Source organism: Delphinus delphis, chromosome 5, assembly GCF_949987515.2.
Source record: "Delphinus delphis chromosome 5, mDelDel1.2, whole genome shotgun sequence".
In the NCBI taxonomy this organism is placed as follows: domain Eukaryota; kingdom Metazoa; phylum Chordata; class Mammalia; order Artiodactyla; family Delphinidae; genus Delphinus; species Delphinus delphis.
Window position 1 is genome coordinate 107899191 of NC_082687.1, and position 17024 is coordinate 107916214.

Below are 17024 nucleotides of genomic sequence, written 5' to 3' on the forward strand. Positions count from 1 at the left end.
GGGGTACTGGGGATATCACTGGGTTATTGTCAGGATTAAATGAGCTAATATACATAAAGTGCTCAGAACAGGTCCTGGCACTTACTAAATACTCAAAACTAATAGCTAATTCTATCCCATGGATTATACTTAATGCTCAGATAATTTCTAAGCTCAATTCAGGTCTGTGATTCTGTATTAGCTTATATTTTATTAAAGTGTCTCCATTTAAATATAGATTGATATCTGGTGTCACTGCCCTATATTAATGAATTTTAAAATTTTCTGCTCTATTTATTCCACAAATATCCGTGGAGTAACCTGCTCTATGCCAGGTAGTATAGCAGGCTGTGAGCAACAGAGATGAGTAAGACAAGCTCCTTATCCTAAAGGAACTAACAGTGAGACAGAAAGACACGGAGACAACCAATGATTATAAGATGTGGTAACGGTTATGAAGAAGGTCCTGTGGGAACCCACAGGAGAGAGCACTTAGTCTTAACTGGTGGTGCAATCAGAACTTCATGAGGTACCATTTAGCCTGGATCTTTCAGGATGAACAAGACTGTGCTGGCAGGGAAGAGGGAGCAGGGCATTTCAGGGAGACCAAGCTGTAATTACCTGAAGACAGGGATTTGGGAAAGCGTTTAGGATGCAGGTCTGGAAATGTCACTGAATCGTAAGCTGCAGGGTCTGGTGGTAAGGAGGCAAGGCTTGCAAGGTGGATGATTCCAGATTGCATAAAGCTTTGAAAATAATGCCAAAGAATGTGGGTTACGGGAAACCCCCTGAGGTCTGACTTGAAGTGAGCAGGGTGCCAGTGGTCTCCAAGAGGCATAGCGCTGAACTGAGCTGAGTGGAGAGAAAGTAAGCTTTGGGGCCAAAGTGCCTGACTGCTTTCTAGGTGTGCGAGTCACTTGGGATATCTAAGCCCAAGTGAATTAAATTATTGAATGTTTACTTGATCAGTGTTTTTTCAAACCTTACTGTAGGTAAGAATCGCTAAAGTACCTGGTTAATAGTGTACGTGGTACGTGTTATGTCCTGCTTGTCGCTTCTGGTTCAGGACATTTGCAGAAGGGCCTACATATTTGCCTTTTGAATAAGAATACCAGTAAATTCGGATGCAGTTGGTCCGCCTTCCACAGACACTACTACTAATGCAGAGTGCCAGGTACTTTCGTAAGTAGACGAGGTGGCAGTCTATGTTGCAGGTGAAGAAATCAAGGTCCAGAGAGGAGGTAGCTGGCTGCAGCCGGTCACTAGCAGACCCCGACATCTAGATCTTCAGACCCCAAACGCAGTGCTCCGCTGTAGCTCCCGTCGTGTACGCACGCGCGTCTCACCACTGTCCCGGCTCTCGGTCTGATCAGGGATTATGACTAAGGAGATAAACACACTCTCCTTCGCCCCTCCTCCCTAGCCTGGCAGCGGCTGCAGCCTTTGTCTCTCCCACCCCCTCACTCACTTTCCACAAAGGAAAGCGACTCATCTCTGGTGATCTGGAGAAAGAACTGGGCAAGGACGGTCTGACCCTTTGTTCTCCCTCTTGGGGCCAGCTTGCGTGGGTTTGTTCTCGTCTCCAGTTCTATAGGACGTAAGCTCCCTGCCCCTGTTAGGGAGGCCTGTGACTTAGTGGTGTGTTCCATCTGGGGAAGTCAAAGGAAGTCCAAATTCGTGTCACGGTTCAAGCCACGTTCTCCAATCCAGCCTTATTAATAATGAAGTTGACATTCTGCTCCCCATCTGTCCAGCTTCTTGTCTATCGCTGGACTGACTCTTGACTAGGAGAAGGCATGACACCAACCATAACCAAATATGAATGTAGTCAAGTGATACTTCTAAATACTGACTTCAAACAAATGTTTTTTTAAGGTTAAATTGCAATGTTGGGTTAACCCCAAATTAAAAAGGTGCATTCATTGCCTTTGACTCTACAATTCCACTTCTAGCGATTCATTCCAAAGAAACAGAATTTGTGCAAAGATGTAGTTAGAAAATATGCATTGCATCACAATGTTGCTTAAGATAGAGGGAAAAAAAGTGACACCACCTAAATGTCTTACCAACAAAACTGATTAAATAAATTAGGCAATAAATCAGGCATTAAAAATGATGTTACAGAAGATATCCACTGTATACTGGTGGGAAAAAAGCAAGTACAAAATGGTATATTATGTTTCCATTACCATGCATGTATAACATATACTTACGTGTGTTTATGTGTATTTCTAAATGTGCATAGGAAGAGGTCTAAAATGCTACATGGTGAGTTTTGAGATCATCTCTGACGGCAGGACCCTAAGAATTTAATATTTGCTATTCCTTTTGCTCATCTGAGTTTTCTAGTGTATTGCTTTTTAAATGAAAGTATTTTCTTTTTATTTTCATAAAAAATAGCTAAGCATTACTGAAAAGAAGTTGCCAACAAAATCTTCAAAATAATAACTTTTTGCTTTACATTTAATCAACATTATGATTCATTTAATAAGTGTTTTATGTTCTGAAAGGCAAATTTGGTCATTTTTTATGAAAATAAACAAGTCTTCAGACCTTAAGAAGGGAAGGGCAGTGACTCTATCACTTACTAAACTGAAGCAGGTTCCTGCTGCCCCTGAGGATGGGCCCTTCTTTTCAGCATGGAGATTACTACACCCAACCACAGTTTCCATTCGCGTAAATTGCCTAGCACAGCACCTGGCGCATGACAGTAGTTAAAAAAGAAAAAAAAAAAGTTAATCGTTTTCCCTTTCAAAAGAATTTCTTGAGTTCTAATTTTAAACTTTTAACATATACCAAAAAAAAAAAAGAGTAAAAACCAATTCAAGCAATGTCTGGGAGACTTGATTCTTTTCCTAACCCTGCCAGATACTTAACTGGTTAGCCCATTTGTAGTAAACGGTAAACAGTTTTTACTTTGGTACTCCTGGTTTTGTTTCAGACTTTAAAAAATCTTAAGTGTCGGGGTCTAAGACAATGTTTAACACAACTGAGATAAGACCACAATACCTTTTTCCTTTGGTCCAAGTCATATGAACTAGTGTGCCAAGATGATACGTGTTCATAATTATTACAAGGTAGAATACATGATGTTTAAAACTGAAGAAGTCTACCAAGAAAGCTAATTCCACACTGAAATATATTTAACATTCACTGAGTTTTACTGAAAGAAAAAGAAGTCTTGAAAGGATGAAAGCTGTAATTTTCCAACGAGACTAGGAAAACACTGATTTCTCTCTGCTGCCTGGCCAACATATCCCCCCTTGGACCTGACTTTTTTTAGATGCCACGAAAGCTCGAAAGACTTAAGGCAGAAGAAAATTTGAAGGCGGAAAAGAATAACTCTCCTGTCGTCCTCTACATTCATGCGGCTCTTAAATCTCCTCTCTATATAATGTTTGCAGTGGAGAAAAGAAACCCAGCTGCTAAAGGATTAAGGAAAAAAAGGTTTCCTAAATAAAAATCAATTACCACCCCCATCCAAGGAGTTAAGAGTTATCTGTCAATTTCATATCAAATGTTAGAAGGATATGAGATTTTTAAACAAATCTTAAATTTAGAAATCCATTCCCTCACACATCTCATTCCCTTAGCAGAAGAAAATCAGGTGCTCTCCTAACAACTGCGAGAGAAAAAAGAGCCCAAGAGAAGAAAGCTGTCTCTGTAAAGAATATAATGACAATTCCCAAAACTTTTATTTTATGCTAATATTTTCTAAAAGTTAATGTAAGGTCTTGACCCAGTGTCCAATTTCCAGGCCTGCATGGGGCCACGGTAAGAACCAAAAATGTCTCCCCTTTCTCAGGAGCTTCTTGGATACAGTCAAACCCCTCTTGTGGCAGAATTCCTACCAGGTGGGCATGAGGGCTTACACCATCTGAGACTTGTGCTTTGCTCCCATAGCTAAAAAACCAGATGCTTTCACAGGCTTTGTGCCATCTGAACTGTACATCCACCATATAAGGTAGGCAACCAGATATTAACATGCCTCACAGTAAACAAGGAAACAAACTCTGAGAGAGGTCAGATACCTTCCCAAGGCTTTGGGGGAGAGTGATGGACGTGGGTCTAGACCCCAGACCTTTTGATATCTTGCCTAGGACTTCCCTCCTCCACAGGCCCAGCCTTCACAGGAGGATCCCTACCTCTGCCTGATACAGACTCAAAAGTTTTGCTCTCCACATTGCTGAAGAATATAATCAACTTACAACACACACTGGCCTAGAAGAGTCAGCGCTGATGCTACCATACGTATTTAAAAAGAACATGCAGAATTTTTTAATATCTCAAAATACCTCAAGTGTTACTGAAAAAAGAAATGTCCTTTCTACCTGGGAAAGAATAAAAATGAATTGAGAAGCATTAACCGTACGATACAGAAACGTAATTGAAGATGGTTTGCTTCTTTATTACTTTATTTCCATCTCAAGCACCCTTCTGAAAAAAGCGTTTCTATCACCTCTTCTTCTTCAATCAGGTTTCTAGGACATAAGTAAGAGATAAGTACTTCTTATGATCAGTCCTCAAATGAGGACCAAATCCCATTCTTTTTCACTCTAGCAGCGAGCTCTCCAGCTGACTGTTTTCAGCTGTTACTCGGAAACAACATTCTGAAGGACTCTGACTTCCTCATTAAAGACAATGGTCTAATGCTCTTTTTTTTTTCCCCACTGAAGCAACAAATCAGAGAAAACGTAAAATAATAAAATACTAAGGATTTATTTAGCAGACACTTTCAGATTTTGCTTTTCATATAGCGTTTGGTTGAATAAAGACAGATCCTTTTGAAATATTCCCAGAAATACATGAAAAATTTCTACAACATTATTTATTCAGCAAATCTACTGAAGTGTCTATCCCGTGCTAGGCTACTCACGACATATAACTATCTCATAATTCATCAGTCGTCCCTGATCAACTATCATTCACAGTTAATAGGCTTTATTGCAAAACTTTTCAGGATTTAAAAAAAAAGGATTTATAAAAATATTTTTCTGTGCCAGCTTTTGACAGTTTTGGTAACTGTTTCATTCAGAAGCTGACAATAATAAGAGAAAATTAAAACTACACTAGAGCCATTCCTCTTTTTATGTTATCGTACCTTCCCTTTGTCCACCCCTCATTCAACCTTTCTCTATACTGAGTAAAGTAGTAACAGGCTTCCTTTTTAAAGCGAACATAACAGCAACAGTAAATTACCATGACTAAGATCAAAACTTGATTCTGCAGAACTGTCACCAAGTTCCATACAGTATTATACGTGGGCATAGCTAGAAACAACGGTCAATAATCAAAAGGTTTTTTTAGAGTCTACTTGCCTCCGGTTAGCTGCAAAAATACAATACATTTCTAGACCCTCTGTGAGGCAACATCTCTGCCAGTCCTATTTCTCCTACAGACGCGGGAAAGAGGACAGGTAACCTAAACTCTTGTTTGCGCTGTAATGCCCTTGCAGTCTTCCCTGTACGGATTGAAGGCAGGCAAGTAACATTCTTCAGTGAGCTTTATACTGATCTACATATAGCAAGTGGATAGTTTCAGCAGGCTTAGAGATTTGGCTAGAATGGGTATTGTGTATAAATGTACTGCTTTACAGAGACTTTACAGTCCTCTGAACAGCCTCTGATAATAGTCTGCAAATAGTCCCAGCTAGATTGGCTAGATTATCAGAAGCTGGGAGTTAGCAATCCCTGTTCCCTATCCATCCTCTGCTCAACTCCTGACTCTCCTTTTTGGTGCATTCAATCTCTCCCCTCGCTCATCTTTGTTGTTGGTCTCCAGGGCATTTTCGGGCTTTGTGCCTCCAAATCTTATAGACTGATAATTTATACGCTTAAAGTGACTTCAAAGCTTACAGCAGAGTCTGTAACTGCAGATGATCCATCTGCAGATGATCCATCCAGTTCCTACAGGAACTTCACGAGGTCACAATTAATATTTAAAAAGTGATCACCAATCTAAAATATATTTTAAAAATTATTTAAATAAAGTCCAATGGCTGCCTTTTCCAAATGAGTAAGGACGTGCTGGGACAGGACAAAGCAGTACTAAGTCCCTTGATTGCTACAGTATTAGCTTTCTACAGACTGGCTCAGTTTGGCATAATGACTGAAGTAATAACTTTAAAGATACAAAGTTTAAATGAATACCCTCTTTTTAAAAAACTTCAGTCCCATGACAGTGGCACCTATATAATGCTGAGCTCTACCTTTGCCTGGGAATAAAACATATGTGCCTTTCTGCCGGCCCATGGACAGTGCTGACACATTTTCTCTTTAAACTTCAAGTTTATCTTGAAATCACAGGGAAACCAGTTTTATAAAATTCCCATTTTGTCTATAATACGTAAACAAGGAACGAGGGGAGTCAGAGAGGAATGGAATGGTCTAACTGCTTAAAAAATGTCAGTCACATAAACCACAAACAGTTCTGCCTAAAGAACTAACAGGATTAGTTAAAAACAAAACAAGACTCAAAAAGTTGCAAAAATCTCTCAGTTGATACTGTGGAAGAATACTTGTGAGGTAACAAGTTCGAGTCCAGATAGACCCATTTATGAGGCCCTTACTCTGTCCTGTTGGAATTACACGAGTCAGTCTGCAAGACAGAAATGGATCAAAATAGTTGGGTTGATGAGAGCCAAGTCCAGGACCTGTAAGGGGGCAGGGGAAGGGGGTATTTCAAAGAGCAAGATCTTCTGCAGGTTGGCTTAATGGTCTTGTTTTAGTGAAACTGGGTTGTTCTCATATCTTTATGAATGAACAAGAAATTTCTAGGGTCATTTCAGAAAAATCTATCAACTAAGGATCACACTTGTGCAGTACCAGGGTCACATGTAGCATGGGCTCCCAGGACACTTGAATTAGCATGCCATTCGGTCATAAGATTTCTAAATTATCTGAAGGGGAAATGGCAATCACTCCCAGTTCTTCTGACTGTGGTCCTTTCCCAACTTTGTAGCAGTACAATTAAGATGAATCATACAAGGATTTCCCCGGCAGTCCAGTGGTCAACACTCTGCACTCCCAATTCAAGGGGTGCAGGTTCGATCCCTGGTTGGGGAAGTAAGATTCCACATGCCATGTGGTGTGGCAAAAAATAAATAAATAAAAGATGAATCAGACAGAAGAGTTTGGGGCCCTGAGGAACTTTCCCACACATTCTCCTGACATCACATTCAAATCTGAGATAGAATATACTTTCTAAAACTTAACTCCTCCTGAACTTGAGGTAAAAGGAAAATTTAATATACTTAGCTTCAAAAAGTACACAACTTAGATTAGAAAATTTTAAATAATTTATTAGTAAGTCAAATGAAGTAGCTCCTTGCAGTAAAGTGAAAAAACACTTAAAATTTTTGCTCAAAACATAAGCTATAGTCCCCCTGTACCCTTGAATTAAGAAGCCATAGTCTCCCTATTGATTATTGTTTCTGTGATTATTTTCACAGCCAAGCAGCAGTGTGATGGACAGCTGGATAAGTGTAAGCTTACTGATTAGACATGTCCACCTACTTCCTTAATTCCAGATGTGAACAATGGCAAAAATCTAATTTTAACTGTAAGCAAATACAACCATGGGCGGGGGAGGTTAAGACAAAGTTATAATAGGTAAATTCTGTTCATCAAAAATCAAAATGTTGATTCCCTTCAGGTAAAAACCATACAATAGAACTGAGTTGCTCAAAATAACAACAACAACAAAAAAAACCCGAAACATTTTAATAGCAATGTCTACTAAAAATAAGAAAGATGAAATTCAAACAGAAACATCTTCCTTTCCCACCTAAAATTCCATCCTCAGATCACAAAGAAACAAACGATGCACTCTGCAGTACTATCCTGGCCAGGTGTTACTGTGGTTGGTGTGACCCGAGCTGCAACGTTTGCTGACGCTTCCTGAGCTAAGTCTGCTGCTTTTCCCTTGAGCAGCTAAAGAGAAATGAGATGTTTCTCTTCAGAGAGAGGTGCTAAACATTTGGGTTGCATGAGGGACAAATGTAAGTTTGACACCTAAGATGAATAACCACAGTGCATGAGGCCAATGGGAACTTTCACTATGTAACGCCAGCCGAGCTCACTGTCACACAGTATTCAGGCACACAAGTGCCAGGACCCAGCGCAGGAGGCAAAGAACTATTTTTTCCTTTTAATACGTTACCATTGGCCTCCAAGGATTTTCATAAATAAGACTCAGAGAAAGTCTTCGGAGTATGCTTTTAATAAACTCTCCAGGGCCCTTGCTCTGAAATATTTCAAAGGCTCCTGCATCCTCTCACACTCGATGAAGGCGACCACCTCAAGCCAAGGTTTACTGTGCTTTAAGAACTCATGACACCAAAAGTGTCATTATTACAGGTGCTTTCTTGCTAGGCCCAATTTATCTGAACCAAGAAGTCTTATTTAAAATTCTATGAAACACCCTCACAAGATTTCTGGTATAGACACACCTCTAAGAATTTCTGTTCTAGAAGGATGAAATTAGCCGATTAAAATTTCCCTTCAGATGGAAAAAAAGAAAAAAAGCTCAATTGGCAAAGGTGGTTCTCCTGTGTAGGTAATACTATATTTAGGCCATGGGTAAAAGCTGTGCGAGCATACATATGTCAGTGTTTGCCTAAAAAAGAGCAGACACATAATAGAATTGTTCAAATGAGCCACCAGCAGAAACATTTCTGTGCGTGCCAGTTGGATCATCTGCAGTTACATGTGAACAGAAGATTCTGTGTGGGGAAGGGCTGGTCAGGGCCCTCCCTCACCCCCAGATGTTTTTCTAATCCTAACACCTGAGGGCAGCAGATACAGTAAACAAGCAGTTGTTTGTAATGCAAATCCAAGTAACAGGGCTGACAGGGCAAAGCCCAAACCCAAATGGTCACCCTGCTCCTGACTCCTGACACCCTAGATGCAAACCTATCACTGTGGATGTCAGTTGCACAAACACTCAGTCCTGCTAAGGACAGAGTTAAAGAGAAAGAGGCAGAAGTGTGGTTAGGGGTAAAGAGGAGGGGCTGCCTTCCGGTTAAAGTGTTTTGGGTCTCAGACACACTAAAAACAGCTGTTAATTATTAAAAACCAAAGATTTCAACTCATTTCGGTCAGACCCTAAAAGAAAAAAATTGAACATTGTCTCGTGGTTAAACCTGAAAAGCTTCTCAAATTGTGCAAATTGCAGAATATCCCAAGAAAGGTGCCTAAAATAAATGTGTTCTAAAATGTAACAGAATAAAGCAACGCAGCAGATAGGAGGGTAAGGTAACTGTTTCCTGACCACACCCCTTTCCTCCACTCTACACCCACCAACATTTATTCTGGCCACAAATCTTTCCCAAACAATGAATGACTGTTCAATTCACTGACCTCAGAATTTTAATACATACACTAACAATAAATACTTTCCATTCTAACAATTTAAAATGATTAGTATACTGAGGGGGTAAAAATGCTGGTTTAAAGAGGAAGAGAAGCTTAATTTTCAGTATTCTTAGGAATAATTTATAAATATCAATAGACTTTAATTATACTGACTTTTTAAAAATTATTGCTTTGAAAGGAGAAGTGGCTAAAGAATAAATCCCACAAATACTTATTAAGCATTAACCGTGTGCACAGCCTAAAAGTATAAGATTATTTTGGTAGCTATTTTCTATTGTTACCAAGTCAGAGACTATAATTTGATTTGTTGTTCTAAAAAGCCTTCAGCAGAAATCTTCAATTATTCCCTATCTAAAACATAGTCTCCTCCCCCTCCCCTCCAAAACATCAACAAAAGAAAAACAGCCCAACTTTAAAATATCTGAATGTACGCATATTTAATTCAACAATATAAAGCCTCCTACAAATTTTAAGACTCAGAAGCATTTATTTGGGTGGTCTCTAAATGTTAAAAACCATATTTGCTTTTATTAGTTCATTCACTTTTTAGATAAGAGATTTATATGTACCACACACACATTTCTATCATTAAGTATTAGAAAAGCCTTTTAAAATGTGAAATCGCTCTTTCCTATAACAACCATCACAAGATTTCCAAGATCTCCATTTTAGCTGCTATATGCAAATCAGAAAAATCTCATTCCCTGCTTAAAAGGTCACATATCTTTTTGGAACTTGTGGGAAAAAATTATAACTTCTAAATCACAGTGCCTGCATAAAGTGGTTGTATTTCATAGATCTATCGCTTCAATAGTTGAGGGCCACAGGTAATCAAGATAACCGTAAATACTCTTGTTTGTTGATGACTGATTAGGAGGTATTCCTCTCTCCTACTCTGTAGTATCTCATGGCTCCCAGATTCTGTCCACTGAGGTATCAATGATAGTACTTGCCCCCAGATGTCTGTGACTGATTTTTTTTTTTCACTTGGTGAAAGCACTGGGCTAATAAGGCAAAGACTACAGGTTCCATTTTATAATCCTAGATTGACTCGCGGGAGGGCCAGTTAGACTGAAACCCTCATCCTCAACACCCAAATATACATGTTTTTCATTGGGGTTTGGGTGGTTGAGGGAGAGTGAGGCCAGAAAGAAGGTATATATATTGACGGAGCAATGAAAACCCATCACTACCTACGAAGAGACAAATCTCAGGGAGAACTCCATCACCAGCACATTTCACATTCATGTACTACAGAGGTAACCCTTTAGCTGTTTTCTTACTATATAAATGAGGTCTCCATGTTATGCATAATGTGTAAAGCAGCTATAATGCCACTGAATTTTTAAAACTTGAAAGTTAACTGAACCCCGAGATAAAAAAGAACAATTTTCATTAGAATTATCTTCAAGTGATACTTTCTTAACAATTGACAATAACGCAAAAAATAGCTCATTCCTCCCCACCCCCAAACTGATTTTAAAGAAACATTAGCTAACACAATAAAATGAGACACTGTTTTAAAAGCTGACATAACATTTCCAATATTCAGCTCCAAATAAGCCAAAGGAGTTCTGATTCTACATAGCTTATGGGCAATGAAAGACATACAGCACTTAGTTAATTGAAAGATTAAATCAATTTCTCTCATCAGAGTAGAAAGCATAAATACTCATAAAATCATGAATTTGCTGATTTAAATTCAATGATGCCACGATAGCTCGTGATCTGTTTTTTATTATCTTAACCAAAAGCTAAAATTCCAAGTGCAAAACATCAAAAGTAGCAATATTGTATGTAAGGCAGCCATTCCTCATAGCAGGTCTTATTTAGCAACGACTGGTCACACATAATGAAAGCATTTCCAGTGTCTTTAAAAACACAAACATTTTGCCAAAATGCAAATTAATTTACACTTCTGAAATAATCTGCAACATCAGCACGTTACTCACTGTTCTCGGGATAGGCGGAGAAAGAGATCCATTGGACATGTATGGGTCACTATTCATGTTTGGCATCATTATGTACCCGGAATAACTCGAGTAAGAGGGTCCCTTGTTGTAGAGTCCTCCATCTGGATGCTTTCCTGAGAGAATGCAAAGAACAATCAAATGTGCTTTGACGTCCTTTTTATATCACTGTATTTTTCATTGAGAAGTTAATAGTACTACTTCAAATCACACCTTACATAAGACATTTGTTTACAAAGTATTGTAACTGGATTATTATGCTCTATTTTAGATTGACAGTATTTATTCCCTTAAATGGCTTAGCAGTGAACCAGATGTTTGAAAAACATGTGGTTCAATTTATTGCCACTACTGACTGGTTTTTTACTGGTGTTTTTACAAAACTAAGTGTTACCCATCTAACTTAATTTGTTCTAATACTAACAAACTGGACTGAGAAATACAGACACATGAAAGAAGACACAAAGCTGTAATATAAATATACTAGGCCATTCAGCTATACCCACACGTATATATTTATACACTTGAAGTTATGCTCCATCTTACTGGCAAACTCAAAAATTCTACCTGTGCTTCTAGATTTCTGGAAAATTTCTAGATTTTTACTGAGGGAGCAAGCTGTATCTAGCATATGGGCAACTACCCAAATTTATGAAGGATTAACTACAGGAGACTTAATTTTATGTGCTACACTACATCACTCTGGTAAAGAAATGTGTGTTTGTTCACTGTATACATTTCTTCTCTTTAATCTGTGTGACTACTTTGTAGCTCAGAAGGAAGCCTGATATTATAGTTCTCTTCTCTTCTTCCCCTAGCTGACATATTGTATATGCGAACACCTCATTCTGGTCAGGCCAATTGTAAGTAATTAAAGGAGAACAGAAATGTAGACTGTTCAACAAGGGAACCCTAAAGATTACAGATTCTTTTAAAGTCACACGGAGTTCTCCTTAAATCTTAAAAAATATGTAGAATTTTTACAGTTTTGAGCAAGAATCGGCAATGGGGAGAAAGTCTATCACGTTCCATATGCATAGTTCTTAATTTTAAGAATAACGTTTTATATTTTTACAAGTTAGAGTCTTCTTTACTGAGCCATATTTAGTCTGCGCATACAGTGCCTGCCTTCTCACTATAACAAGAAACAGCAATTTCACAAATGAAAGCCCATTTGAAACTATTCTTGTTGGAAAATAAATTGGTGTAGACTGTCACTCTTTATAACAATGCAGGAAAAAATAGTAAAGATCTACAATTAGAACTTCAGGTAAAATGAGAAAACTAATTATAGACATTTCTCTTCCACAAAGAATCTGGAAGCCAACAGAAATTCAAAAGCCCCTAAATCATTCAGACAGTTTTTAAATTACGTAACTATACATTAGTGATAAGCAATAAGTTTCCCGGGTTTTCTTTCCCATTTTGTTACAACACAGGCACAGTCTTATCACATATGATTCGAGTTTCTTGGATGCAAACAAAAATAGCAAAACATACCTACATTCACAAATTGCACACGTTAAATGTTAACGTTGGGAGAGATAGAATTGGCGTCTTACCGTCATCAGGGTGTTCTCTGGCCTTGTCGTGGTAGGAGTCCTGAGAGGTTTGTGCTTGTCTGGCCACCTAACAAGACGAATCCCCACCCCCAAAAGAAAGATCACTTTAGAGTTTGTGACAATAATGATAGAAGTGTGTATCCACTGGTAACTCAAAAGAGGAGAATCAGGTGCAACTCAATCTACTTGTTTATTAATCTAAGAGGATAGGCTAAGGCTGAGTACTGGGAAATCTTTCTCTTTTCAACATGTGTTTTTGAAAATTATCTACCCAGGACTACCAGCTATAAATGATAATAACAACAGAAACAAACTTGCGAAAAATCCATATGCTGTTCTGACCACTGTTTACTAAAACACAACAAGGCTACTTGGATACCTAATATGACAAGAATTTGAGTTAACGGCGGCGTTAATCATTTTGATGGCTTCTTCAACCACTGTTTACTTCAATCAGAGCTGATTAACAGTCGGCTGAAATATTTTGCAACTGAAAATGACATTTAACGAAAAACAAGCCCATCACTCACAAATGGAGATCTTAGGCAACTGTCCCAAACCAATCCCAGCAGGAGCTCTTCTCCTCATAAGCTACCATGGCTGGCTCAGTGCAAGCTTACGAGAGAAAAGTAAACTGTTCTGTGGTTAAAGGGAGGAAAACTTGAAAACTGGGCTATAGACTTCTAAAAGGTAGCCCAGCTAATGTCAGTTTGGGTAACCATCATCCACCCAGACTCAACCACCTGCAAATCAGCGGTATTACCCCTTCACTGTCTTCCTTGGGTCTGCCCCATGCCCACTTACCACTGGTAAAGATTAACAGAGCCCTAATAGGAGTTCTGGACTTCAAATGCAGCACCCTTCTCCCCAAGGCAGAAACGTTTAGAAAATGTGAAGTGCGTAGCAACTTTACTTATTGAAAAAGAAAGGACGAGGAAAAGGGGTAGAAATTTTAAAAGGCTGCTCTACAAATATGAGTTTGGCCTCGAATGTTTTGGATGGCATTTGGTTCCTCGGACATCTGTCCTCCCACTGGCCTCCTTCCCCCCATACACACATAGTCACAAATCTTTTAAGTGGAGCTGGGTGTGCCCTGGCCACCCCTAGGTTCCCCCCTAATTGGCATATTGGGATGAAAGACTCAGGGTATGGAGAACACCCCTATGCTCCCCTTAGAACCCAGGCCCCCGGGCTTCCAAAATGCGTACTCACCCCTGCCATTGGGATAAAGAAGGCAACTCTGAGGTGTTCTTAAACTTACTGTTTAAAACCCAAAATGTCCCCGCCCCCAAAACCACACGCTTTCTTTTTGGGGGTAGAAGGATGCCATTTAAGGAAAAAGAATATACCCTCCAAATTTCTTTGGAGGGAAAAAGCGTTGGTGAAATCATCTGAGTGTCAGGACTTTTCTACCGGATTTCCTCCAAAGAGTTTCCCAGTTGTTGAACAAGGGTGGCCAGTGGAGTGTCGGGTATCAGGGTCCATCCGCCCCCCCTGCCCCCACTTCTGAAGCTCTCCGCGAGGCCTGAAATAGCCCTTCCGCGAGGTCCTGCTCACTGGCTTTCTCTCGCCAGCACCCACGTGTCTCTATTTACTCTACTCGGGTTACCATCGCTATCGCCCGCAGCCGGCCAGGAGATCTGATAAAGCGCTTTCCACCCTCCCCTGAGTGAGTGCACCGGTTTCCGCTGCATCTCTCCGACTCGCCCTTCTTCTGCAAAGATTTAAAGGCCTGATTCGGGCCCAAACTAACCCCAAATATAAGCGTACTTTTTTTCTTTACGTGGCGATGATTGGAGCAAGCTAGTGTTGCAGGCGGTACTGCGAGCCCCCCGCCGCCCTGGGGTGGCTCGGCTCGCCCACGGCTGCTGGCAGCCGGCCCCAGCGGCCCAAAGGACCCGCGCCCGAACCGCCCCCGCCGCCCGGGCGCGCGCCCCCTCGGCCGGCCGGCTCCGCAGCGGTTGGGACCGCCCCGCCTGTCCCCGGCCCACGCCCGCCTCCCCTTCCTCGGGCCTGTGCCTCTGCTCGCCTTTACCTAAGCCTTTGGTGGTTTAACGCACTTTTGCAGAGACATCTACCGAGAAAGATAGCGGGTGCACTCTGTTTTCCGTCCTACGGAAGAACTTCTCAGTAGTGTTGTTCAGACATACTCGCTTTAATCGCACTCCCTAAACCCCACTAAAAAGTCCGAAGGCCAAACATGATGGGTTAAGGGCAGGTTCTCCTGGCCGCAAACCAACGGTTTAAGTCACCAAACCCCAAAACTGATCCACTTGGAATGTTTCCCAGCACACCACACACACACACACACACACACACACACACACACACACACACACACACACACACACAAAGAAAGAAAGAACACTAACCAGGAGCCCAGCCACCCGCCCCCATCCCCCCACCCTGCAGACCTAATCGGGACCCTTCAGCCAAGGCTCTCCAGCGCCTTCCCTCCCTTCTTCCCTCTCTGCTCTTCCCCCGGACCCGCCACGCCTCTCAAAGCTCGGGGCAGCAGCCCGCTCACCTCGTGGCCGTTGCTCGCCGGGATGATTTCGGATTCGTTAACCAAGGAAGACTTGATGTCGGCTAAGTCACCTTCCTCTTCAGGGTGACTGATCTCGGCGAAAATCTTCTCCTTCTGGGGATCGCCCTCGTCTTTGAAGGGGATCATCTCGTCCGTGGCGCAGAGTTCCGGGTCCCCCCCACCGCCGCCGCCTGCCCCGGAGAGTTGGGGCATCCCGACCACTCTGTAATCTCCGCTCCGCTGGGGGAGCACCCCAGGCGACAGCAGAAAAGAGAAGGGGTCAACGAAAAGGGGAGGAGGAGAAGGAGAATTGAAAGGATGCGTGAGGAAGGAGAGCAGGCGGAAGCCGGGCTGGAGAGCGCCGGGCTGGCGGCCGGCAGCCGGAGCTGCTGCAGCGGCGCCCGCGCCCCGGTGGCCGCCCGTGCCTTCCCACTCCGCAAAGACCTACGCCCGCGCCCGTCCCCGACGCCGAAAGACACAGGGATGCGAGGGCCGCAGCAGCTGGCGCCTCTGGGGGCGTCTGTGCTGCGCGCTAGGCTAGGCTGCCCGGGCGGCCGCCCCACGCCCCCAGCGTCTCCGGGGTCTGCGCGCGGAGGACGCCAGTTCCGGAGGAGTTTTGACTCTCCAAAGGCCAGTGGAGAGTCCGTCGGCGCGTCTCTACGCAAATCTCTCCACCTTTGCTTTCCCAGATGCCGATCTGGGAGTCTGTTTTCCAAGAAAAGAAGGGAGCTAGGCAAAACGGCTCCGTTTGTCCCAGTAGAGGCGGTGCAAAGAGAATCAGAAGATAACGAAATGTCCACTTCCTGGAGGATAAAAAAAAAAAAAGAGCCACCCGGATTGGAGATGTCCGTTTTAAAGCTTCTTATTTCCTTCCCTTTCGCTTCGGTTTTCCGTCTCCAGGAGCATTTAATCTGCCAGAGGAAAAGGTGGGGGCGGAGGAGGAGGGAAAGAGAAAGAGAAGAAGTTTGCCAAGAATAAAGTTTGTGTCGGCGAGTGCAGGGAGTCGGCAGTGGAGGGCACGGCTGGGTCTCGAGGAGTCACAGCAGGGGCCTCGGACCCAAAAGATTCTGCCGGGAGCTGGAGCCGACACACACACACACACACGCACACGCACACACACACACACACACACACAAAACCCGATCCCTCTTTGTTCCCGTCTCGAGTTTCCTCAGTCTGGCTCGCTCGCTCTTTTGCTCGCCGCTCTCCACGCCTCCGCCGCACCGCTTGTCAAAGCAAAGAGCTTCACCCCTCGGGTTCGCCAGGCCCGGGGGAGGGGGACGCCCCGAGCTTGGCCGCGTGCGGGGCTGCGGGCGCGTCCCAGCTCCTCAGCCGGAGAGCGCGCAGCCTGGTCCCTCCTCCGCGCCCTGCCCCGCAGGTGAGCGGCAGCGCCTCCTCGCCGCTTCTCCTCCTCCCGCGCCTCGGCGGCGCTGAAAAGCTACCCTCTTGCGTCGCTTCTCCTCCCCTTCCCCTCCCCCGCCTCCAGCTCTCCTTGGCTGCCCGCTGGGGGGTGCGGAGGGGGGGAGGTGGGGGACGACGAGAAGGAGGAGGTGATTGAGGACTTTTTTTTTTTTTTCCCCCAGAGCCTGTAGGACGAGTCCTAGGTTTTGGG

The 17024-nt window shown here is 42.6% G+C and overlaps 1 protein-coding gene across 3 annotated transcripts in view; it reads right to left on the bottom strand.

Annotated features, from left to right (window-relative positions):
* LEF1 (lymphoid enhancer binding factor 1) overlaps positions 1–15625 on the bottom strand; it is a 117971-nt gene extending 102346 nt beyond the window's left edge. For all 3 annotated transcript variants that reach the window (XM_060011831.1, XM_060011829.1, XM_060011830.1), the window contains exons 1-3: positions 15413–15625; positions 12886–12952; positions 11306–11439 (exon numbers count right to left, since the gene is read on the bottom strand). In XM_060011831.1, the coding sequence (XP_059867814.1) occupies positions 11306–11439; positions 12886–12952; positions 15413–15625 (414 nt within the window). The remainder of the gene's footprint in view (positions 1–11305; positions 11440–12885; positions 12953–15412) is intronic.
* Between the last annotated feature and the right edge of the window lie 1399 nt (positions 15626–17024).